Here is a 26,557-nt window from a genome sequence, read left to right on the forward strand (position 1 = left end):
CCACCGGGCGGCGGAGGAGTGTCGTGCCGTCCGCCGAGGGCCGTCCAGTGCCACCGCCAGGCACCGCGGAGGAGATCGCCCAGCTGGTGGAGGGCCGAGCAGCGGTGCGTCTGGGAACCGGATTTTATTTTTTATTTTTCTCCTCTCTCCCCTCTCTCGTCTCTGTCGCTCCTCCTTCCATCTCCTTTTCTCTCGCCTCGCCTGTCCTACCCCCAGGTTCCCGCAGGTCCCCGTGAGCGGTCCCCCCCGGAGGGAGGGGGGGGGGGGGAGTAGAGCGCAGTCTCGGGAGTACCCCCCGGACTGCGAGGGGCGGTGGGGGTATGAGACGAGTGGGGCGGGGCTGAGGGACATGGGAGCGAGGCCGGTGGAGTGATTGGAGATGAGCTACACCTGTTCGACCCGCCGGTCTCGAGGCCCACGGAGGATATGGAAGGATATAAAACTGGAGCGACGACAGTGAAGGACGAGAGAGGACCAGGCCTGGGCTTTTAGTTGTGTTTTGGTTGTGTTTATTTTGAATAATTAAAGTTTCATTTCGATTGAATATGAAGGGTTGTATCATTACAGTACTGTACACTCAGTTCCTGTGAGTAATATGCATAAGTGGTCAGTGAACTAACTGTGAGGGTGCAGTCTAACTCTGTGACCATAACGCTCCAAATTTAGGCAGTAAATGCGACATCACAAGTTCACTGATTATACAGTAAGATTGATTGATGAAGTGCTAGGCCTTTACTGTAGCTAAATGCAGCTTCTTTCTTTAACAAATAGCTATGATGCCTGTGTAACTTCAGAATGAGAATGCATTTCCTAAGTATTAGCAATCTGTACAAAATGTCAAAAACTTTTTTTTTATGTTGTTGTGAGTGCAACATCTGATTGACTCTCTCTCTCTCTCTCTCTCTCTCTCTCACTCTCTTGCCCTTACATTCACACTGAAAAGACAACATGGAAGGTAATTTTTCATCCTTTTCAGCACGGTCACATAACAGTAACCCAGCTCTAATTTGCCAGTATTTTTGTCTTAGTTTACATCAAGTTTAAAAAACAGTACCATTGCAAATTACCCCTTTCTTTCACCACTTCTTGATTAAGGGTTTCCCAGACTCCATCTCCCATTTATCATTATTTGATTAGAGTGCACTTTTCATTTTCTCTTTTCTCTCTAACCTGCTTTCACTCAATAACCAGAGGATGTGGACTATGGAGCAATAAGTGGCATACATATAGGTGAGGATTTATTTGTCTGCATTTTATTTGTAACCTCCTAGCCTGGTATTTAGAATTAAAACACTGTAAGCACATAGCCATTGAGTCTTAAAGTTAAACACAAACACAAATATTACTTTTTCACTCAGTTGTGGTCCACTGCAATGCAGTTATTCCCAGAAAATGCATAAAATGTTAATATTGAATCAAAATTGTTTTTGATAAAAAATAATATGTATATAGATGCATTAATGCAAATATGATTTTCTGTTTGACCCCACTGCTAACTCAAATGCTAACTCAAAATGTCTCACTCATTTTTTACAGTGTATGTGACTTTTCCTGTTAGCCACAGTGCTGATGAACAAGACCATTGTTAAAGATATCCAACTCATCCTGTTTCATTTGTACTTATGCATTATGTTCCCACACCATTATGAGGATGATGTTTATTCAAGCTGAGGATCATTAGCTTTTGATTTAGTCTGATATGGTTTTAGCATTCATGCTAATGGGAGAGGCTTTGATGGCCCCAGACTGGGTGCTTTGTGCTGGTCCATTAGTGATACAGGCCATCTGAGAGCTAAACATGCACTGCGCTCATTTAGCAGCTAGGCTACCAGATGAGTCTAGCAGAGACGCGCCTCATTTTCAGTTCTTTGGCAACCTTGACCCCACTTCAAAAGCCAGCATGTCCACTGCTAATCTCCAGGACACACAATGGACAAACTAGCATCAGGGCAGCTGCGGTCCCATAAGAAAACATGCTTAAGACATTACAATGGGACCAAGCCATACTGGGCTTATTTTGCCAGCTCCAAAATTTCATATTTATCACAGCAGCAGCACAGCAAGTATGTAATGGAAAATTGGATGCCTCTGCCACAGATGGAGAGCTCTGGTAGCACTGGATGCTTTTTGAGCAATTGTCAACATTCTTCTGTAAATCTATTCAGCAAAGCCCTTGCTAAAATATAGAGGTGCTGTTCAGAGTAACCACGTGGAGATACAAGGCCCAGGGTATTGTGGGATATGAAAAGGGTCACGAGGGAGAGGTGTGGTGGGATATTAAACTGGGGAAACCTGGAAAAGGTATCAGCAAATCCCGGTAAGATCCAGACATGGAAAAAGAGAGACACATTAAAAACAGGCTCTATTTACAAACCAGATTATTTAATCAGTATGCAGTCCCACATGCTACAAAGAGCCAATAGTTGAGGCATGCTTGAAACTCCAGAAAGCTTGCTTACTTCTCCAGATCTTTTGAATGTTTTCGGTGTCAGGTAGCCGCAGCTCATGTGCATTAGCAGACTTCGGTAATATGGCAACCGAAAGTCTACGTCAAACAGATAATGGTTTTAGCATGCAGTCTGGTGTAACCAACCGCATAGGATATATGTCATACATTTTATGTACCGTTTGTGGCAGATAATGTGGACTGTGCACTTGATGAGGTTGTGTGCCATGTGGTTTCTGAAGAGGCATAACAAAGCAATCCCTGTCATATTAGTGGATTGTCTGTCCAGATTCCATCGCTTGGGATATATGGTGTCTGCATTGGCTCACTGCTCGTACATTAAATCGCTATCGATGATTTAATGGCTCATCAGGGTTGGCTACATGCATCACCGAACGCGAGGGCAGCAGTCTGGGGGTATAGAGAATGTTTTGGAGTACCTCTCACTCTTTCTAAAAAGGAAAGTGCACCCATTAAAGATCTGTCTCTTCTGTATTGTGATGCACATCTGAGTATAACAGATTATGAAAAAAAAAAGGGCGGGGATTAGTAGTAGATTATGGAAGGTCAGGGTTTAAGCAGGCTAAATGATTAGAGATGTCCAGCATAAGTCAACAGATAGAATCTGACATTTTTTGTGGAAAATCAAGTTATGGCATTTAATAAAAAAAAAACAATTTAAAGAAAGAAAGAAAGTATTTTACAATATAAGTCATCAATATATGAGTCATCAATATTTTTGTCCAGTTTAAGTAGACATTTTCAATGTATACTGTACATACTGTATGCTAAAAAGTTATTTTTTTAAATGATCTTAAGCACTGTTCGTACAGGATTAGTAGCCTCCAATCATTTGTAATATTTGCGTAGGTTGTCTGTGATCTTACCCCTGTGCGAATCGGCATCTCCGTGATTTGGCCTGGATTGGGTAGGTCAAGTCAAGTCAAGTCATTTTATTTGTATAGCACATTTAACCGAACAGCAGTTGACCCAAAGTGCTTTACAAGTTAAAACAGGGAAGCCAGAAACAATATGCTTTGAAAATACATAAAAATGAGTACAAGACTCCTTGAATACACTAAAATAATTGAAAAAACATGAACATAAATTATAAGGCTATAGAATATAACATATCAAAAACAACAAAGAAGAAATAATTTTTTTTTAAGAGAATTAAAAGCAAGAGAGTAAAAGTGTTTTTCAGATTTGTCTTAAAACTGGCAATTGTATTACAGGACTTAATATGAAGTGGGAGGGAGTTCCAGAGTTTAGGAGCTATTACAGAAAAAGCTCTGTCCCCTATGGTTTTAAGACGTGTCTTAATTGGGGATAGCAAGTAGCTGTTGGGTTGTAGACCTGAGTGGTCTGGCGGCAGAGTAAGTAGACAAAAACTCAGAAATATACAAAGGGGCTTGACCTTGTAGAGCTTTAAAAATGAAAAGTAAAATTTTAAAATCAATTCTGAATTTCACTGGTAACCAGTGGAGCTCAGCTAAAACTGGGGTTATGTGTGGGGTTATCACAATTTTTGGTGCCTGTGAGGAGTCTTGCAGCAGCATTCTGGACTAACTGAAGTCTATTTAAATTATGTTGGGTTAGACCTGTGTACAGAGAATTACAGTAGTCTAAGCGTGAGGATATATAAATAATATATAATCCTATATAATTTTTCGAGGTATTTGTTTCCGGTGCACATTTTATCGATCTTTGGCAAAGTATGGAGCTGCGTTGGACTGTTTGGTAGTATTTTGGGTGCTGTCATCATATCGTTACACCATACAATTTGCAGAAAGAGAAAGCTGAAAAAGTTTTGAGGTTAATGTACATCAAATGTTACAAATAAATCAAGCATAAATCTTGAGATTTTGTTTTAACCTGGTGAAATGTAAATGACACCGCGCAAGAAACTATATTAATTTCTTTCCTTTTTAGAAAAAAATCCATCTGGACCATAGAACCGGACTCTCAAAATCTTAACATCTGGGTATCCGGGAGATAAGTCAGTAAATTTGAGTAAAGTCATAGTCTTTGTTTATCACGTGCGAATGCACCACACGAAATTCAGATTCAGATTCAGTGTGTGTGTGTGTGTGTGTGTGTTTGGGTCCCTAGATAATACTAATCGAATAGGGCTTTAAACTCATGTAATGCAATTAACTTAAAGTATGTTTGTGCTAAATGAGACAGGTACATTATTTATATATCGTATTATCCACACACAGTTATTTTATAGTGTTTAGTTAAAATGGTGGTTAACGTTGTGTTTTATCTAGGCTACCGGTAGTTTACATTATTTATGAATGTAATAATAAAATGTGACTCAAACACAAATTCTATTTATCAGTGTTTGAGTCTTCTTTTTTTCTCTCCACAATGCTGTTTTGACCAGTGCGACTTACAGACATGGTCAACTTAGTTTCCGGAAAATGCCTAGTTCTTTCATGAAACTCTACACAAAATACATTAACGTAACTGATGATATTCATTTAATGACTTTACACAAGCTGACTGGTTCATGCTGCATATGCTACCTATGCGCTTGCTGTTTCTGTACTTGCTTGAAGCAGCAACAGCAATAACCAACAGCAGCAGCAGTGTAGCAGATCTATTCTACCAAGACCAAATACAGTAACATTGTCATATCCATTACCATGCTAAAATCTTCTGAGGGTTGTCATGATAGAAATATAATAGTCTGTCTGTAAGTGCATCTTTCTGTCTCAGACACAAGTTTGCAGTAAAATACAATATGACTTCAAAGTTAATACACATGGACTAAAAGGCCCAAAACATTTTAATTTGATGGTACGCTTAACTATCTGAGCTGATTTTATTATTGCTGAGGGTATCTTGTTTTTGTATCCATTGGTCTCTGTACAGTGATCTTCCATGTTACAGACTCTGGAAAACAACATGACCACCAGGATTACCATGATCCCAAGTCAATCCTAACAAAACTGCTTCCAAAAACTCAAACGTCTCTGTATCTTATAATAAGACAGAGGCTGTTCTACCCACTGAGTGTAATTTCACAGATGTCAGAGCTAGGAGATGCCCATATCATTTGCAGTAAGTAAGAGCCTCGCCGTGCCCACAACATGGCTTCCGCCAGACCGCATGCATGTGCTGAAAGCCCTGCTTTGGTGTAGCCCGTGAATTAAGGACCATTAACCTTCTGGAGTGGTGACTCCTGCACGGTGTTATTTTCTGAAACTGGTCATGAGGCTATGTTTCTGTCAGTTTTCCGACACGAAAAATGCTGCAGGTTCCAAGTTTCTAATCTCTAGATAAAGTCCATCTCTGTCAGCACCACCATCACCAGTCATCAGCTGCATTAAGGATCGGGACTGATCCAGGTCATTTACTGCCAGCCGCTCAGCTTTCCTTGAACAGGATGGAAACAAGCAGTAATGTTCATTAGTTGTAACCAAGGTCATCTGTGAACAGAGATGAGCAGGAAGGCTGATGGAATTATAGTGTCACAGACTAAAATATTCTCTTTGGTATATCTATAGCAGTATTGTTATGTTCATAAAAACATCTTTCCTATAACCACATATTAGCTTATTTTAATAAACTGATATTTTTTTCCTCTCCTGTATTTTCCCCCCTTAATGTAGTTTTCAGTAACAGAAAACTGAGGGAAAATGCTTTCATTTGTATTCCTGTATTCCATCAGTGTAATAAGGTTGATTTAGTCATTCAGATCTTAAGTATTTTTTGAATTCTTGATTTGTACAGGGTTATTTATTTTCTTAGTTGCCACATGAAGCAAGTTTTGGGTTACATAATAAAACAGTTTTACAGTGTAGTGTAGAATTTTTTACTATTGTATGTTTAGTGTCTTTTTTTATTATTTACTTAAGTCTACTTAGATATCCTGAACTGCATAAATAAAAAATAAAAAAATCTAAGAAAAACTATGTCTAGAGATCCCTATCTAGTGGGAGTTAAGTGGGCCACATAAAATTAATCTTCAGGCCTTGGTTTGATTATCTCTGTCAAATCATCCTAGCTTCTTTTTGATTTATTTATCCAGAAGCTGTTAGGCCTTCAGGCCCCGCTTTTGCTGTCTATGTGGGACACTAAACATCTGGAAGCATTTAAAGGATTCAGCCAGATTAATATTGGTGGGACCACTCAAACAAGTATTTGTACAGAGGATACTGCAGCAGACAGTGTGAGATATGCCTTACATCTGTTCACCAAGACCGTTATGTTCCTGTGTTCAGACCCTCCACTACATAATTCCCAGAGGTGTAGATGAACATCAACAGCTACTCAGTGCCCTGTAATGTGTTTATGATACTGTTATCATTGGTAGCTACCAAATGAATTGGACAATTATAATATGACCTCCAGTTTTTGTTTCTCGGCATGGCAACAGAAGTTTTTGACAGTGATTACCCAACATTTTTACAAATCTGTTTATAAATTGTGTCAAACTGTGTTGAACATTACTTGAAAACCGAGTTTGATGTATTTATCTTTTCCACAAAAATCGTTCAAACTCCGAACTTTTGTTTATTGCACGATACTATATTTGATTTATATGTTGGAAATAACATTTCTGATGCCTGTATGTTTAGCTTGTGCTGCTGAGTTGGATAGTTTAGATACGGCCCTTTGGGATTCCATATGCTGTATGCCTGCTAAAAGTTATGTTTATATAGTGGTAGCTGGGATCTTTATTATACTATTGTAGTGATAGAGAAGAAACATGTTTCCTCTGATATTAAAGGCATAGTTCACTGAAAACTGAAAATGACCCCATGATTTACTCACCCTCAAGCCATCCTACTGTAGGAAGTCCAATAAAATTCATCCATCCATCATAAAAAGTGCTCCACATGGCTTTTTTTTTGGGGGGGGGGGGGGGGGGGGGGGTTCTGAAAGTGAATCAATGCTTTAGTTTAAAAATAAAATCCATATTTAAAACTTTATAAACTCTAGCTGACATCTTACGTCATATCCGCTGGATACCACTTTCTCATGACCGCATGTACAACAAACAGCTAGTGGTAGCTAGAGATTACAGTTTATAAAGTTTTAAATATGTATATTTTTCTTATATAAATGCATTGATTCACTTCAAATGGCATTTATTAACCCACCAACACTCTGCCCCCCAGAGCCATGTGGAATACTTTTTATGATGAATGAATGGACTTTATTGGACTTCATATGTCTCCTCAGACTTTGGAGGTTCATGTTGTCATATTAAATATGCAGTATAGCATTATTCCTTCCCCTCATTGATCTTTTGGCCATGCAATTGATCAAGAACAGGCTACTTATGAGCCTGTTCTGAACAAGAGAGGCACACTGAGAGTAGAGGACCTGGATGGTGGTTTTGATTTTATCCACCCCTCCACATCTATATCGCATGCATGCATTTCTTTTTGGGATGAAGAATATCCCAAGCCTTAACTAATGTTGGTTTAAAAATAATCAAGCAATTAATATTGTCTTGTTGATGTTGATGTTGAAGTTGATGTCCATTGCTTTTGAGTTGCCAAAAAGTACCACCATCTTCAGAAAGTTCTATGCAGTCTATGCAGGGTCTACACCCTGCTCCTTACCCAGAAGGGGAAAGAGTAGAAGAGCATTTTCATAATGCCCACAGGGCAGGTAATGTGGCTCAATTTGGTCAGTCTCCAAATCTTTCAGGTCATTACAGGTTTCCAGAATTTCATCAATTATGTATTTTATGTATAATGCTTCACAGGGTACACTAATGGCATGCTTATCTTTTCAAAATACTTTGTGCACAAAGCTATTAGAGGAAGGTAACTTTGTCCAAGTTTGAAAAAATGTGCTCTACATTTCCACGTCTTTTTTTTTTTTTCTTCTTCTTTTTTTTTTTTAGGTTTTTCTTATATCTTGATTGCATGGAAATAAACCTAAGCAAGACAAATTCTCATCAGTACAGAGTTTTCCAAGAGTTTTCAAACCTTTATTTGTTTTTTGAAAAATGCAATGCTCCAATCACTCTGTTGGTCATAATAACCTATCAGCAGTTCACAAAGAAAGCATTCTCTTTTGAAAACAAAACAACGTATGCTAGTAAGATATGTTTTGAAGCATGTTAGCTAGTTTAAGCTGGTCCTAGTTGGTCCTTATGTGGGCTACGTTTCCCAAAAGCATCGTAAACTCAAGTTGATCGTAGCTCCAATGGTGTCAATGGTTCTACAATCATCTTAGGCTTACGATGCTTTTGAGAAATGCCGCCCTAGTCACCAGCTCATGACCAACTAAGGACCATCTTAAACCAGCTCAAACCTGATGACATGCATCAACACATATGCTGTTCTTTTTTTTTTTTTTCAACTTTGAGAATGAAGATTAGGAATACTTTACCTCTACTTTTTGGCTCCTGTGAACCAAAAGTTATTGCAAGTTATACTCTACAAGTAACGCCCGTTTCACACATACTCTGTCTGCAGTGCGTATGCGTTGCATATTTTTTTACGCACCCATGTTAACGGATTCCAGCGTTCACTCTGCACGCGGTTGTGGTCCGTCAGTGTGTTCCAGGAGCAGTGCGTCTGCAGCAGTGCAGCGATCGTTTACGTACCGAGTCTATTTTTGCTGTGCTGTATGTGCTGAATTAAAGTGACAGCGCATTGTTCGCAGTAAAAATGAACATGGATTGACACGGAAATGCAGTCATTTCACAATAAATGTATACTAATTAAAGCCTATTGTGTTTCATACGCAACACATGGGTTTTGGCTAGATTTAAAAAAAGAAAAAGAGCAACTTTAGAGAAACAAGGCAACATTATATATGCACTTTCATAGAGGCAGAAAAACAGTTGGATTGCGTGTAATAAAGATTTAAATGCAAAAGGCACGAGAGTCGACTGTTTCTGTCAGTGGTGAGTTTTAATTTTAAATGTTTGTGATATCCTAGCAAGAAAAGTAGGCTAATGTTGTGTTTAAATGTGTTGCAGCTTGTTTCAACTTATTATAAAAACCTAGCAGTCAAATGCATGAGTAATACGTTGTTTATATTTGAATTTAAATATGTCTATGAAAGATTGTTACTGTACTGTAATGAAAGAGTATCACAATGCTGAAAAAGCTTTTTGATTTATTCGTTTTTTTACATGATTTGATATCAAAATAATGGACAAATGTTGTGTTTTGTGGCTTAAACAACTGCGGATCAGTAGTGAACTGCAAACGCGTCCTGTGTGAAAGCACAATGAGTCTGTGCTGCTTCAGGACCACATATGTAACACACACGGACTGCAGACGCACTGCAGACGGGTTATATGTGAAACAGGCATAAGGTTTGTGCAAATTATTGTGTCCATCCTGTCCTGCACTTAATCATGGTCTGCAATAATCAGTTCTGCTTGATATCCCAAAGCAGTGTTCCAACCTTACACGTTTTGGATGTCTCCCTATCAAACACACTCACCTGATATAATTTAGCATCTTGTTTGTAGAAACTCCAAAACTTGTTTCAGATAAGCAAGACATCCAAATGTGTACAGTTGCAAGTCTTCCAGGAACAGGACTGGGAACCACTGTAATGTTCTGCTTAAACTTCCATCAAATTCACATGGATAGTCTTGCACGATGGTGCATACTGCTATTCAGTTACTTGATGGTGGTTTCTTTGTGGTTAAAGTTTTCTTCTGATGGCCACATTACTGATTCTCTTTGGTCACTGTTAAGCTCACCGATGCTTGCATTGCAGATTTACCAAACTGCAGGTCTCGCCAGGACTATAGTTTTGACAAACTCTTGGGTCTTCAAGTCTACTGATTTCTCAGTTTTGTTGACCCTTCTTTGGTCCTCATGTCTGATTTCAGGTTCCAAGAACCAATTCCAAAGCAAGACTAGACATTGACAGCTATCTAAAACATACACTAATGATCCAGACAAACACACTTGTCTAATAAGAAACAGATGTAAGTATAACTGCCCAGATATTTTTGGCATCTTTACTTGGTAGGAACTCTGAGCAAATTATGGTGTTATTTCTAAACACATTACTCAATGTACGGGGAAAAAAGAACCAAATCAAGCTTGACTTATTATGACATACCTATGTAAATTTAAATCAATACAAAATGATTAAAAAAAAGAGTTCAAGTATTCTTCTAAAACTAACTACATGTGATGTTAAGTTAATTAATTTAGTTTTCTCCTTTCCTGCAGCTGGTTTGAGGAAAAGTTTCCGGTTGAGCCGGAAGAACAGCACAAGTCAACATGTGAGACAGAAGATGGGCAAAGGAAATGCCGGTATCCATTTACCAATATATCAGGAGGTCCTGTCTTACAAGAGAAAGCCTGGTGAGCCTTACCGCCTTGTGCTCCTAACTGGTGAGAATGATTCTTGCTTAAAAAAATAACTAATCTAAGAACTTGAATTCTGTCATTACTAGTACTGTGAAACGATAAATCGTGATTAATCACATCCAAAATAAAAGCTTTCATTTACATACTTGTAATTTTTTTGCGTACTGTTTATTTATTCCACATAAATGCACACACTTATATTATATATTTCAAAATAATTGTATGTGTATATACATACAATTATATAATTATATATTATATAATTATATATTATACAATTATATATATATATATTGTGTAAACTATTTGTTAACTTATTTTGGATGCAATAAATCGCGATTAGTAAAGTTTGACACCATATGTCAACTTTTAGGGCTAAAAAAAGACCACAGTAGAAGCTATGGAAGATTTTTTCCACCAAAAAAAATAAATAAATAAATTAATTAATTAATTATTTAATTAATATATATTTGCAACTTTTAATTCAGACTTTCTCAGAATTGTGAGAAATCAGAAGTCAGAACTGCAAAAAACAAACTCGCAATTGTTATACAGTCAGAATTTCAGGATATAAACTCTCAATTCAGAATTAAACTCAGAATTGTAAGTTTATATCTCACAAGTCTGCCTTTTTTTCTCTCGCAATTCTCCCTTTTCTCAAAATTTTGAGATATAAACTCACAATTGTGAGTTATAAAGTCTGATTCTGAGAGGAGGGAAAATGCCTTCTTTGTTTACAACTGCAAGCTCATATCTCAAACTTCTAGAACACGCAATTGCATGTTATAAAGACAAAATTGCAAGATATAGAGTCACATATATAGACCTTATTTGTCAGAATTGTGTCGAATAATTGTATTTCTGCCAATTCTGACTTTGTAATTACTGATTGTGATCTTATATCATGCAATTCTTAATTGCAAAATAAAAAATTTGAATTGTGAAGGAGAAAGTCAGAATGCATGTGTTATATTCTGGGTCTTTTACAGACCAAATTCTGCATTGTTCATCACTGGTAAGACTCCCTACCGGTGAGCTGTTAAAGGGGTCATATGATGTTGCTAAAAAGAACACTATTTTGTGTAATGAAATGTGTTTATGCAGTTTAAGGTTAAAAAACACATTATTTTCCACATACTGTACATTATTGTTGCTCCTCTATATATGCCCAGCCTTATGAAAGTTCATAGGTCTGAAAAGCGAGGTGTGCTCTGATTGGCCAGCTATCCAGTGTGTTGGGGTTTTATAAAGAATGTCTCTTTGGATTTGAGACTTTAGTCTTTGCAGCTTTACAGATCTTCTTTATGCACCAAGAGTTTGCAACACTCCAAAGAGAAAGGAAATTTAAATGGCATCATATGAACCTTTTAACCACTGGGCCCTGTCTTTGAATAAAGCACAAAAGTCACATGTTCACTGACAGTGAATACTTTTTTGGGGGGTTCTTTTGTATCTTTTTTGAAGCTTGGAAGCTCTAGTTGCTGTTCATTGTAACTGCATGGAAAAGAGCATGGAAAAGTCTATATATATTATCTTTTTGTGTACTGCCTGGACGTATACCTGGATCTGCAAAATGTCCACCTCAACGTCATTTCTAAAGTCAGACTCCAAAAGAGCCAAGAGAATATTTGCTTATTATCTAAACATGAAAGTAGTGCTTGAATATGCCAGGCAGCCCTCCGTACAGCTGGAGCCGCTTTCTATGTTTTATGTCATTTACATTCTCTGTTGCCACAGTCCATCAGTAGCAAGAGTTTAGAAAATGACCATAATCAAAAGTTGACATTCCATTAAGCATGAAATCCAGAGCTATCTGTTCAGAGCTTTAATGAAATGGAAGTTCAGCTTTTGTGTTGCTGCTGAGGATATAGCTATAAATATCCAAAAATGAATGGCATCTTGGCGGATAGAATTTCTATTGTTATAAAAGTAGTTACTGTCTGCCTAAAACGTCATCATTGCATTAGTGTTTGCGTAATTACGAATGCATGATATTCTACTTAGAAATCTGATGAGGCATGTGAGATCATTTAAACTTTTTTACTTTTTTTTATCCACTGCTGAATAAAAATATGTCCCTGTGGTAAATTTAGAGCATTAATTCTTAGGTATATCAGGGGTGAGAACAGCTGTTGGCAAGGTATAGATGAATGCAAAACTTCTTTCCTAAACAAACAACAAAAAATGTACAGGAGCACGGTGAAGTCTCTCCCAGTACTGAAGGACTTCAAGTGAGCCTTGACAAGTCTGGCCAAAGAGCAGACAGGTTCAAGGACTAGGTGGATTTATTTCAAAAACGTTTAATCATCTCAGCAAGGTCAGAAACGGGGTTGTCTACCATTGATATATGAGAAAAATGAACAAAAATGTTGCACTAGACTGTGCTGTTTTTTTCCACCTATTTTGTCCACAATGTCTGAATTTAGGTGCTGTAAAACAGACTTTTCATAATTAGTTTACATTTACATTACATTAACAATTACAAAGAGCAATGATATGCCAGTGCTATAACAAGCCTCAGTTAGCTTAACGCAGTACACATAGCAATGTTTTTTTTTCCTGTTCTTTTTCTTTAACACACTAACATGCCATTTGTTATTTTGCATACGAGACAAACAAAATGTCCAGAGAAGTTTAAGCCCACCAAAGCAGTCTGCTCTTCTCTAATGAGCAGGTTGTTGTACAAATGACTAGCTTCCCTTCTAATGTGTGTCATTCTCATGAGTTTTTGTTGGCCATGGGAGTAGAATGTTAACGTCTAATTTGACTAACTCTATGATCCCTGCTTGCCTAGGTATGCCATATAGAACTATAACTTAAAAGGCATCCCGGAATGAAAATATACTGTATCTTCCTTAATGTGTTTGTTCAACTGACCACAGACACAGCTTGCAAATATTTCGAAGACCATCAACCCACAGGTTTGTTTGCAAGATGAGCACTGGTGGATGATGACAGCGAGGGCAGGCAGAAAGCCCATGTGAGGTCAAACAAGATGATTTAATATTTTCATATTCAACCTCAATGCGATTTTGTTCTTTCCTCTCACTCTGTAAAGCTCATTTGCTGTGAAAAGCAGTCCTGTGCCAAACGTGAACTGAGATGACCAAACACATTTCATGCATTATCAGAATGACAGGAATTTCACTCCAGAATCACATTCCACATCAAGGAGGCCAGTTGCAGCCAGTGTAGTGATACTTACTTTGATTTCGAGAGATGCACCCGCAGCGACCGTACCATCTGTTTGTGGCTGGCAGACACAGGCTTTTAGTCTCTCATGAATGGGCACCAGACAGATTCTTCATTTTCACTACAGTAGTATGGCTTTACCTTCTGGGGGTGCTTGGGCCAGAGCAGAGACTTGATCTGTGTTTTGGAAAGGGTACGAGTGGTGGGAGCCACAGCCTGAAATCAATACAGCATTACCCCATCATCCTCATACTTAAATCCCAGTGATGGAAACAGCAGATGCCTGCCGGAATAATGGGCCACTTCATGGCCTAGACAGTCCATGAAGACTTTAAATACAGTACATGTCCGCCTAAAAACAAGAACTGAATCTGTTCATGTACCAGCTAACCAGCCAAGTCTGCAGTCTTTTATATTGGATGCAAGATAAAGAGAAAATATTTGGACAGGGATCATGAGTGTACTGACTGAAGTGTGATGAAAATGTATATTGGTACTGGTGATTTAGATAAGCTTGTATTTGTATTGAATGAATTATTCAGTGAATGTTGACTGCTGCTTTATTGCTTTGTCAGTGTTGTGATAAACTGTGATAAAAAGTGAGTGATAAACTGCTGGCGTGTTTGTGTGTGTGTGTGTGTGTGTGTGTGTGTTTTGTACAGGGCCTAGCGGGGTTGGTGTGACCGAGTTAAAGAGAAGACTTCTACTCTCTGACCCAGAACACTTCAGTGTATCTGTGCCATGTGAGTTCATATAACATTTTGTGCAATAAATCAACCTAATAGTACACATATTTAGAGCTGCTTAAAGTTCAGTTCACATCTTGTTACCTCAAAACTGTTACCGTCCAACTAAATTACAAAAGGGACATCGTGAGAGGGACTAGGTCCCATTCGTAGCTAAATGAATAGGACTGGGAATAAAAAACAAAATAATGGCTATAGACCTTATATGCCAGAGAAACAAGTATGCAGGCTAAACCCATCTTTAGAATTTTGCCTTTGAACTTCCATTTTAGTAGCAGCTCTGTATATCTCTGTGACATCGCTGTTGAAGAGAAATTAGTAAATATAGTTATTTAGAAGTAGAACTTTATCATGAGCATTGTAATGTTTGAAGCGGATGTCAAAACATTATAGATCAGGAATATCAGGATCAGGAAGATTTTAAAGTCAAAGTCAAAGTCACCTTTATTTATATAGCGCTTTAAACAAAATACATTGCGTCAAAGCAACTGAACAACATTCATTAGGAAAACAGTGTTAATAATGAAAAAATGATAGTTAAAGGCAGTTCATCATTGAATTCAGTTATGTCATCTCTGTTCAGTTAAATAGTGTCTGTGCATTTATTTGCAATCAAGTCAACAATATCGCTGTAGATGAAGTGTCCCCAACTAAGCAAGCCAGAGGCGACAGCGGCAAGGAACTGAAACTCCATCGGTGACAAAATGGAGAAAAAAACCTTGGGAGAAACCAGGCTCAGTTGGGGGGCCAGTTCTCCTCTGACCAGACATGAAAATGAGCGGTTCATTCATAAATCTATAAGATTTTACCTGCATGCTGTGGAAATGAAAATGGGTGGATCTACCTAAGGTCTAAGGAAACCTGTCTGCTTTTTGATCAGATAAGCATCACCTGTTTGGGGACATTAGCCACTGTTTAGTGTTCTCGTGAAATGTCGGTAATATATTTTGGTAAAGATTCCCCAGTTGTGTAAAACAACACCCTTTTTACCTTGTCAAAAACAGCTCTGTTCACAGCCACCAGTTTTGGTACATGTCTCTTTAAATGATAATGAGCTAGTGCTCACTGGTGAATTGCTGCCTTTTAGACTCCATATAAACATCTCACTGGATGACACATTTTAGAATCATATAGCCCTGGCTGCGGGTTTTCTTTTCTGGCTGAAATGCCAGAAAACGTTCTCGGTTACTAAACGTAACCTCGGTTCTCTCTAGAAGAGCGAACGAGTACTGCGTCTTAGCTAAGACGCTACGGGAAAAGTCTCTTTTCACGAAATACTGAAGCAAAAAATTATCCTTAATTTTGTATTTTTGTAAAGCGCATTTGCAGCAGTACACAGCCATAGGCGAGACGGCTCGTTCGCTCATTGGCTTGTTCTGCGGCAACTGCACAGCCTATCGAGCGCAGGCTGATGCAACATCAGACCAATAAGGGCGCTTCGCGCCCTTCTTGCCACTTCCCGCCGAAACGGGTGTGGCCCAACCTATAGAAGGAGCTCGAAAAGGCTGACTCACCTGATTTATTTCATCGCCAAAGCGAACCAGAGTGAATCGTACGCACGGCAGAGAATGCAGTACTCGTTCGCTCTTCTAGAGAGAACCGAGGTTACGTTTAGTAACCGAGTACGTTCTCTTACGAGAGCTCTCTCGTACTGCGTCTTAGCTAAGACGCTACGGGAACCCAATGTAAAACGCTGTGCGCGCAGGGATCACACACCAATAAACCTGAAGCAACGCCCAGGATTTACAGTGCACAGTCACCTGAGGGACTCACAGAGAGTCCGGGACAGGAAGGGGGGAAACCCTCCGTTCCATATCTAGCAACATCCGTAGATGCGGCAATATGACATCACACAGCCGAGGCAAGGCCTGACCAATGTGGCAATGCGTCTTACGCAATACTGCCCATATAACAGTCGGCAGCGCATAACGCTCACGAACTCAGAATTCCCCTCAGGGCCCTGATTCAACTATACCGACAGCAGCCTTGCTTGCAAGGCGGGAACCTCCAGGTTATAGAACCTGATAAATCTAGACGGCGAGGCCCAACCTGCCGCCATACATATATCCTGCAAGGAGATCCCAGTAGACCACGCCCACAACGAGGCGACGCCCCTTGTGGAGTGTGCTCTGACACCCAGCGGGCACTGAAAGCCCCTGGAAGCGTAAGCTAACGCTATGGCGTCAACTATCCATCTGGATAGAGTCTGTCTCGAAACAGCCATTCCCTTGGAACGTCCACCGAACGAGACAAACAGCTGCTCCGTCTGCCGAAAGGCAGCAGAGCGAGACACATAAGCTCTTAAAACCGTGACAGGGCAAAGAAGACTCGAGTCTCTATCCTCTCCTGACACCGGCAGGGCAGACAGGGCAATAACCTGAGCCCGAAACGGCGTGTTGAGGGATTTCGGCACATAACCGTGCCTAGGTTTGAGTATGACCTTTGAGTCATTAGGCCCAAACTCCAAGCACGACTGGCTCACCGAGAGCGCGTGCAGATCACCCACACGCTTCACTGAAGCGAGAGCCAACAAGAATACTGTCTTGAACGACAGATGCTGAAGGCTAACTGATTGGATAGGCTCAAAAGGGGCACCCTTCATGGCCTCCAAAACCGCCGCAAGGTCCCACATAGGGACTGACGGAGGTCTGGGAGGATTCAGCCTCCTAGCTCCTCTAAGGAACCGGATGACCAAATCATTCCTTCCTATTGACTGACCGAGCGCTGTTTCAGAAAACGCTGCGATGGCCGCCACATAAACTTTGAGCGTGGATGGGGCTCTGCCCTTATCCAACAGCTCCTGTAGGAAGGAGAGAACCTCCGTCACCTCACAACTAAGGGGTGAACATCCTCGAGCTGTGCACCAGCTGGAGAACACCGACCACTTCGAGGCATACAGACGTCATGTCGACGGAGCTCTAGCCTGAGTGATGGTATTTAGCACTCCCACTGCGAGATCAGTGGGTAACCGTTGAGCGCCCACACATGGAGGGACCACAACTCCGGTTGAGGGTGCCAAATCGAACCCCTGGCCTGCGAGAGGAGGTCCCTCCTCAACAGTACTGGCCACGGGGCGACATCTGCTAACTGCATCAAATCTGGGAACCATGGTTGGTTCTTCCAAAGAGGTGCTACAAGCAGTATTGAACATTTCGTTTCTCTCACCCGTTCTATCACCTGCGGAAGGAGGGAGACGGGAGGGAAAGCATAAAGCGGGCATCACAGCCATTTCCGTGACAGCGCGCTTTCGTTCTTGGAAAAGAACGCGGGGCAGTGAGCGTTTTCGTGGGACGCGAAGAGGTCCACCTCCGCCCTGCCAAATCTCTCCCACAACAGCCGGACTGTTTGCGGGTGTAGAGACCATTCGCCCGTAGGAACATTGCCTCTGGACAGCCTGTCTGGACCCAGATTCTGTAGCCCAGGCACATGCACTGCCCTCAGCGAACGCACGTTGCGCTGAGCCCAAACCAGGAGGCGTTCCGCCAGCTTGTACAGGTTTCGGGACCCGAGACCGCCCTGGCGATTTATGTAGGACACCACAGACATGTTGTCCGAACGGACCAAGACGTGGTGGTCCTTGATTTGGGGACAAAAGCGCATCAGCGCGTTCTCCACTGCCAGCATTTCCAGACAGTTGATATGATGGAGCTTTTCCTGTTCTGACCACAGGCCAAAAGACGGTCTGCCCTCGATCAGCGCTCCCCATCCCAAAGTGGAGGCGTCCGTCGACACCATCTTCACATTCGGGGAAGTCCCCAGGCTTACACCTGATCGGTACCAGCCGTTTGCTGTCCAGGGTGTCAGGGCTGTGACACAGCTCTGATTGACCTTGGGACGCAGCCGGCCAAACACCCATGCTCTGCGTGGCACCCGCGCCTTCAGCCAGAGCTGCAGGGGGCGTATGCGGAGCAGGCCAAATGTACGAGGAGCCACGGACAAGCCGAACGACAGGACTGTAAACTGGTATGCCTGGCCCTCGAAGGCGAATCTCAAATATCGCCTATGATTAGACGCTATCTGTATTTGAAAATACGCGTCCTTCAGATCTATTGACATGAACCAGTCCCCTCTGCGAACCTGCGTGAGGAGCTTCCTGGTCGTAAGCATTTTGAAACTGCGTTTCATCAATGCCTTGTTCAGCTGTCTTAGATCCAGTATGGGCCTGAGACCCCCGTCTCTCTTGGGCACCAGAAAGTATCTGCTGTACAGCCCCCCTTCGCTTTGAGCTCGAGACACAGGCTCTACAGCCCCTTTGCTCAACAGTTTTGATATCTCGGCCCGAAGTATGTGTGCTACTTCTGCTTTGACCGTAGTTTCGACCCGCGCTAAAAAGCGCGGAGGGTATCGACAAAACTGTAGCGAGTAGCCTCTCTTTATAATGCCTTTGCCCGCCGTCCAGCAGAGGGCAGGCAAAGGTGCGCTGCTATAGCCTGTTCCACCGGCGGAAGTGACAGGTAGCCTCTGTTTTTAGCACCGTCCAGTGTGGAGAATGCTGGTGAAACAGATGAACGGACTCTCGCCGAAAATGGAGCGTTCCAAGCTTTCACCACTTCTTCGTGAAGCTCAGGAAGAAAGGGGGCGTGCTTTGAGCTTGGAGAAAAACGCTCATCCGGGAGAAAGCTACCATCCAGCCGGGAACGAGAAGGGGGCGCTGTTGCAGACCACTCGAGGCCGAGGCTCGCCGCGGCCAGCGCGAGCACTCGCATCAGCTTCTTATCGATATCCGCCCGTCTGCTGGGCCTCTGAGCAGAGGGCGCGAGATCCACGGAGCTCGCCCAACCCTCACTGCCCGAAGCAAGCAGAGAGCAGGTGTCCTCTTCCTCCGACGCGGGCCTGAGATCCACTTCCTCAGATGACGCGTCGGCAGACAGTGGACGCTGACCATCGGGAAGCGATGCAGGGGAGGCCGGCGAAGCGGAGGGAACCGGCGAGCTCGGCAGAGCTGAAGGCGGTTCTGGTAGACGCTGCGAGCAGCGCTTCTTACGGCGCTGCGGCGCAGCGGATGATGCAGGCTTCGAGAAGAACGCCCGGCGAGTCCTCAGAGTCACCATAGGCATTAGCTCGCAATGAGGGCATCCGCCGTCAGCAAGCGCGAGCGCTGCATGGTCCTCACCCAGGCAGGAGACGCAGATGACGTGACGATCTCCTTCGCTGAGCGGGGCTCTGCACGAGCCGCACGAGGGCATCTTTAAAAAGACGCAGCTCTTTTTGTGAGTGTGCGTCGCAGGGCGAACACACACAGGATATAAAGATGTAAGGATACAAAGGATATAGGCGCCGGACAGCGCAGCAGGAACGGCAGTGGAAGGCGGCAAGGCCAGCAGCTTCAGAATGGCTCGTCCCGCTGATATGCTTCTCAGACGGCGCTTGCTTCCTCCGTGATCCAGCGATGCGTGAGCTTCGCTGAAGAGATGAAAAATCAGGTGAGTCAGCCTTTTCGAGCTCCTTTTATAGGTTGGGCCACACCTGTTTCGGTGGGAAGTGGCAAGAAGGGCGCGAAGCGCCCTTATTGGTCTGATGTTGCAGCAGCCTGCGCTCCATAGGCTGTGCAGTTGCCGCAGAACAAGCCAATGAGCGAACGAGCCGTCTCGCCTATGGCTGTGTACTGCTGCAAATGCGCTTTACCAAAATACAAAATTAAGGATAATTTTTTGCTTCAGTATTTCGTGAAAAGAGACTTTCCCGTAGCGTCTTAGCTAAGACGCAGTACGAGAGCTCTCGTAAGAGAACTGTCCAGTACATGTAATCCTATGAATCTGTCAACTGTTTATTTATATACATAAACATTTATTTGACTTCCTAACAGTACATTATGAAGCATTGAATGGTAGTAACAAAAGTTTTAGGTAGTTAACTCTATAACTCTGTTACAAGCAAGCAAACTGACTAACAAGAATCAAGAACAACCATATTTCTTAAAAGTAAAACTATTGCCTTGACTCCACACTCTTGTAAATGTTCATGAATAATCTGTAGGCACACCATCAAATCTTTCCACATTGAGGCCTAAAGCTGTGTTGGACTGCCAGAGTGGAGAAGAGAACAGAACCAGCTTTTCACTGCCACTCTGAGTGTCCAAGAGTGATGTGGACAGGGGGCGATAGAGCGATGAAAGAACAGGATAATCAAAGCCACTAACAACTAGACAGACGATGCCCTGATGAAGTGAGCAGTGTGACTTTTTCTCTTTATTCTGGAAAAAGGCCATGTTTTCTGCTTTAGGTTTGCATTTGTCTTGCCTGTTTCTCCCCTTTGGAAGCTCAAACTAACAGCTTTCCATATTTCAGACTGTGTTCCAAGCTTCCAAACTGTAGCAAAAAAGGTTAGGATCTAACTCTGTCTGACATGTACATTTATTTGATTTATGACATTTGAGGAGTGAGTGTTAAAATCGATCAATAAGCTGGTGGCCGTGATTTAGCATCAACATGTGGCCTTATGAATGCCACAACTAATGACAACTACAACTAATAAACAGCTGTGATCACACTGTCTCCAGTTCAGAATAAAGTGTTTGCAACAGACTCCTGCTGCCTTTAAATGTCCATATAAAGCTTGCACTTCAAAGCCAACACACACTGAAATGGGCTTGTATCTGCTGTTTAATGACTGGTAACAGTGTTTCGTTGATGGGTTTAGATCAGTTTTGCAATAGCCATATCAGGTATGCATGCTCCAAGAACAGAAGGTTTTCATGTGATTTGAATGGATAGATGAAGAGGACACCCCACCATCCCCACCACCCCACTGGCAGTAAAAGTTTATAGTTTATTTTGGAATATGCAGAGAACGTGTGGACAATTAGAGTTAGGGTGTGTGGCGAGCTCCTCAGGCCTTGTTAAGCTCACCTCTGAGCATATTTTCTGTGTGACTCAGTCTAGTTAAATAAGGGCCGTACTACCTAACTCTTGCTCAGTTTTGGACACATTACCAGAGACAGCTCTGCTTCCACTTGTGAAAAAGAAGTGTTCTTAATTGTATCAAATATGCACTTATTAGTATACATTTGATAAGAATACGTAGGACCCTGGGGCTACAGCAAACCCAAGGATCCCCTTCACAGGAGCCTAGCCATTTATTGAATTAATATTTTACTTTTTATTAAAGTTTATTAGAACAATTACATTTTCTTTTGTAGTTGCTCTAATTAAAAGCTATTAAAAGACACTGTAATCTGTAAATTCAGAATTAACTGTAGTATAATTTTCTATTTGGGGTCTAAGAAAAATATAATTAAATTATTTTTCTGGGATCACATGAAAAAAAAGAAAAGGAAAAATCATTGTACTATACATAAGTACTATTATACTATACTATACAATATAAGTTATTGTAAACAGATAAGTCAATAATAATATCTGACAAGTAGCTTTTAAGGTCAAAAAACCTATTAAAAGATTTTGTAAAAACAAACCACATTAATTTCACAATTACTGTTATTTTTTTTAGCATATCGAGGGCTCTGGGATCTGTAAGTCAACCTCAATAGGAAATAAGAATTTGATTTTTTCTTTTTCTTTTTACTTTGAATTCAACAGATACCACTCGGGAGCGGAAAAAGCATGAGAAAGAAGGGGTGGAGTACCACTTTGTCTCCAAACACACTTTTGAAAAAGATATCCTCAACCACAAGTAAGCTAAACACCCCTAAATGTTACCCAGCCCATGTTGTAGCTTATTCTAGAGGCTAGAGTTTTGGGTTTAGAGTTTGTTTTACATTGCTAAACCTAGTCGATAGTGGATTTATAAGAAGCCAACTGCTTTATTCCTTCTTTTAAAGATGCTCATGGAATTTAAATCACACATTTAATCCTTGTTAATGCTGGAAACGCAGATCACATCCATTGACAGGAAATACTCTCTTTCTGCAATTTTCCCTCAAAAGCGAAAGGAAATCTCAAAAGCATGTGTCCGTGAACTGTGTCACATTATATTAAGCTAGGGGGATATTTTAAGAGCCCTCTGTGGTTTGAAATGACTTTTTGTCTTGTTAGTTGGACATAGGGAAAGAAGTCAGCGCAAGTGAGACAGGAATGACAGAGAGCAGACAGCCCAACTTTCCAGAGAAACGCACTAGAGAGAGGAAAAGCGGACTCCTTTTTGCATCACTCCACCAAATTACCATCATCTTTGATTACCATATACAAAATCCTTGAAGCCAGAGGCTAAAGAAGTTACTACCAGAACTGAGCAGTGTGAACCTATCTCTACTTCACTAAAACAGCATCAACTAGGCAAATGATTTAAAAATTATAAAACGATTTGGGTTTGAAATCACTAAACAGTAGTTTTACTTCTGCATGTTGTATTTTAGCACAAAACCCTGTAGCCCAAAATCCAGGTTAACTCTATAATAGATGCATATTTAAATCATTTCAGAATAAACATGCCTTATTTTATGTAAATCAGTTTCATTATACATTATTCACAAAACTACTGCATGTGCTTGTTGCAATTAACATTACACTATTACCGCCCATGAAAAGCAGGTGGTAAATAAAATGTTATTATAATGATAGATTGCAGTAGTTACTATGTTATGTCCTCTACAACCAAGCACTCTGGTCTGCAAGATGGGGAATTTGTATTGTCACTATAGTTAACCAGCTAGCGGCATGTAAAACAAAAAATTTCAAAACACATACACACAAGTATTAATTCTCCTCTCCATTTAGGATAAGTAGTGCACTTGACTTTCCATAAATAAGGCCCAAATTGATCTGCTATCTTATTTTATATGCAAATGTGACACTAATGGAACGCACTGCATTTTCATGCTGGTTTATTCTTTAGAGACCATTCCTCAAATGTTTGATCAAACGTGACTTTCATTTGTGTAACATATATAAAACATACTAGGTCAAACAATCTGTAAGCATTATCTGATGAAATGACTTTGTTCCTGGGAGAAGATCCAAAGCATTTAATATAGCATTATTTTCCTCAACTTAAAAACGTAACCACAGTGTGTCAACCGTAGATTACTGCACATATGCAATATATGTGTATACATTCATATGCATATATTCAAATAGCACATATACTGTACATGGAGCAACTTGATGAATATTTTATCATGCCAATGATGTTTAAAAGCTAACTTTAATACAACACCTAAAGATTTATCCCTGAATGCTCCAAATTGTAATTTATTTACGAATGATTTATATCTTATTATTTATCAGAATTTTTTATAAAATTCAGACTTGTAATAGGGTTTAAGTTATTAGTGGTTTAAATGATATAAATCACTATATTCCCCATATTTCATGCTTTCTCAAATGTTTCATCTAGATTTCTGGAATATGGTAAATATAAAGGGAACTACTATGGTATGAGTCTGGATTCAGTGCGCAGGGTTGTAGCGGAGAGCAAGGTGTGCCTACTGGATGTGAAGCCACACGTGAGTAAAATATCATTCATGAATTCCTTCATTCATGAGCACCAAGAAGCACTGGATCAGCTATCAACGCACAAGGCTCTTCAACAACAACTCCCACTTTCAGGACATATTGTTTAGTTGATTTTATTTCATATTATTAAAGAACCACACATGCAGTATATGATACAAATACCACAATTTCTTCCTCTCTCCAGAAGCATGAGCGAAAGAGGAAAGAGAGAAACAGGTATAAAGAGAGTGAGCGAGAGCCAGGGAGACCTATATTACATGTCTTATTTGTTGACTTTGGAACAAGACTCAAGGGCAGGAATTATGTCATTCTGGACGGGAAGATTCTGTCAGCTCTACACCAGTTGGTAGATTTCCTGTGGTCTGATTATTTTTTCATCAGCTTGTAACATTTATAGACACATTCTCACTGTATTAACGAACATACTATGGCCACACATTTGAATTTATGCATGGCTGATGCTGCAGGCCTTGTGTAGAATATTGGAAATGGTCTAGTGTTCATGTCATAGAAAATGATTTGAAATTTAACAGTTACACTATGGACACATATTCATACTAGACTGAACACATTATTTTGTAAAAAAGATGGTTCCCATATGTGACCCTGGACAACAAAACTAGCCATAAGGGTAAATTTTTTGAAACTACATAATCTGAAAGCTGAATAATAAGCTTTCCATTGATGTAAAGTTTGTTAGGATCAGACAATATCTGGCCGAGATACAACTATTTAAATATTTGGAATCTGAGGGTACAAAAAAAAAAATATATATATATATATATATATCAAGTTGCCCAAATGAAGTCCTTAGCATTGCATATTACTAGTCAAAAATGAAGTTTTGATATATTTACAGGAAATTTCGGAGCACTAAACAGTAGTTTTACTTCTGCATGTTGTATTTTAGCACAAAACCCTGTAGCCCAAAATCCAGGTTAACTCTATAATAGATGCATATTTAAATCATTTCAGAATAAACATGCCTTATTTTATGTAAATCAGTTTCATTATACATTATTCACAAAACTACTGCATGTGCTTGTTGCAATTAACATTACACTATTACCGCCCATGAAAAGCAGGTGGTAAATAAAATGTTATTATAATGATAGATTGCAGTAGTTACTATGTTATGTCCTCTACAACCAAGCACTCTGGTCTGCAAGATGGGGAATTTGTATTGTCACTATAGTTAACCAGCTAGCGGCATGTAAAACAAAAAATTTCAAAACACATACACACAAGTATTAATTCTCCTCTCCATTTAGGATAAGTAGTGCACTTGACTTTCCATAAATAAGGCCCAAATTGATCTGCTATCTTATTTTATATGCAAATGTGACACTAATGGAACGCACTGCATTTTCATGCTGGTTTATTCTTTAGAGACCATTCCTCAAATGTTTGATCAAACGTGACTTTCATTTGTGTAACATATATAAAACATACTAGGTCAAACAATCTGTAAGCATTATCTGATTAAATGACTTTGTTCCTGGGAGAAGATCCAAAGCATTTAATATAGCATTATTTTCCTCAACTTAAAAACGTAACCACAGTGTGTCAACCGTAGATTACTGCACATATGCAATATATGTGTATACATTCATATGCATATATTCAAATAGCACATATACTGTACAAAAAAAAAAAATATATATATATATATATATCAAGTTGCCCAAATGAAGTCCTTAGCATTGCATATTACTAGTCAAAAATGAAGTTTTGATATATTTACAGGAAATTTACAAAATATCTTCATGGAACATTATCTTTACTTGATATCCTAATGATTTTTGGCATTAAAAAAACGTCTCAGGTTACGAATGTAACCTTGGTTCCCTGAGTAGGGAACGAGACACTGCGTCCTCTAGGGGTCGCTATGGGGAACACCTCGTTGTGACCCGTGTCTGAAGCATACAATGAAAAAACGGCAACGCGTTGGCCGGCGACAGCCGCCATGCTGAGGGGAGTGCAGGCCAGAACCATGGCAAACACTAAGTACCAACTCTACCATTTCCATGGGAGTTGCCCCTGGGACGTTTAGACGACTGTCCGTGACATTATCCCTTACGGCCAGAGGCCTAGGCTACATACCCAACTTACCTGTTAGGGCCTCGACCCAGGGTAGAGCTCAAGGCTTGGAATCAAGAAGGATTCCTTTAAAGGGATATGGCTAAGAACTCAGTAATTATACAAGGTCTCGCCTGTCACACAGGGTTAACTGCTTGCTCTCGCACAAGCTTGGGGAAAATTCTGTCTGAACAGATCCCTAGCAGCAAAACCCTGTTTAGATGGGTATCCGAGGATACATGGGTGGAGTGGCGCCCAAGATGAACGGGGCTTTTACCAACTCAAGAAAGGGCATGAAGCAACTGCACGAAGCCCTCACCATAAAGGATTTAAGAAAGAATGCAGAGCACTAGTGTGCAAACTTAC

General features: G+C 40.6%; 1 protein-coding gene across 1 annotated transcript in view; it reads left to right on the top strand.

Moving 5' to 3' along the window:
• mpp7b (MAGUK p55 scaffold protein 7b) overlaps positions 1-26,557 on the top strand; it is a 79,263-nt gene that overhangs the window by 37,132 nt on the left and 15,574 nt on the right. Inside the window, 6 exon segments of the mRNA XM_059501005.1 lie at positions 414-436; positions 1,171-1,230; positions 10,621-10,785; positions 14,616-14,696; positions 22,238-22,331; positions 23,994-24,102. Of these exon segments, the coding sequence (XP_059356988.1) occupies positions 414-436; positions 1,171-1,230; positions 10,621-10,785; positions 14,616-14,696; positions 22,238-22,331; positions 23,994-24,102 (532 nt within the window).

Source organism: Carassius carassius, chromosome 20 (assembly GCF_963082965.1).
Source record: "Carassius carassius chromosome 20, fCarCar2.1, whole genome shotgun sequence".
Taxonomy (NCBI): domain Eukaryota; kingdom Metazoa; phylum Chordata; class Actinopteri; order Cypriniformes; family Cyprinidae; genus Carassius; species Carassius carassius.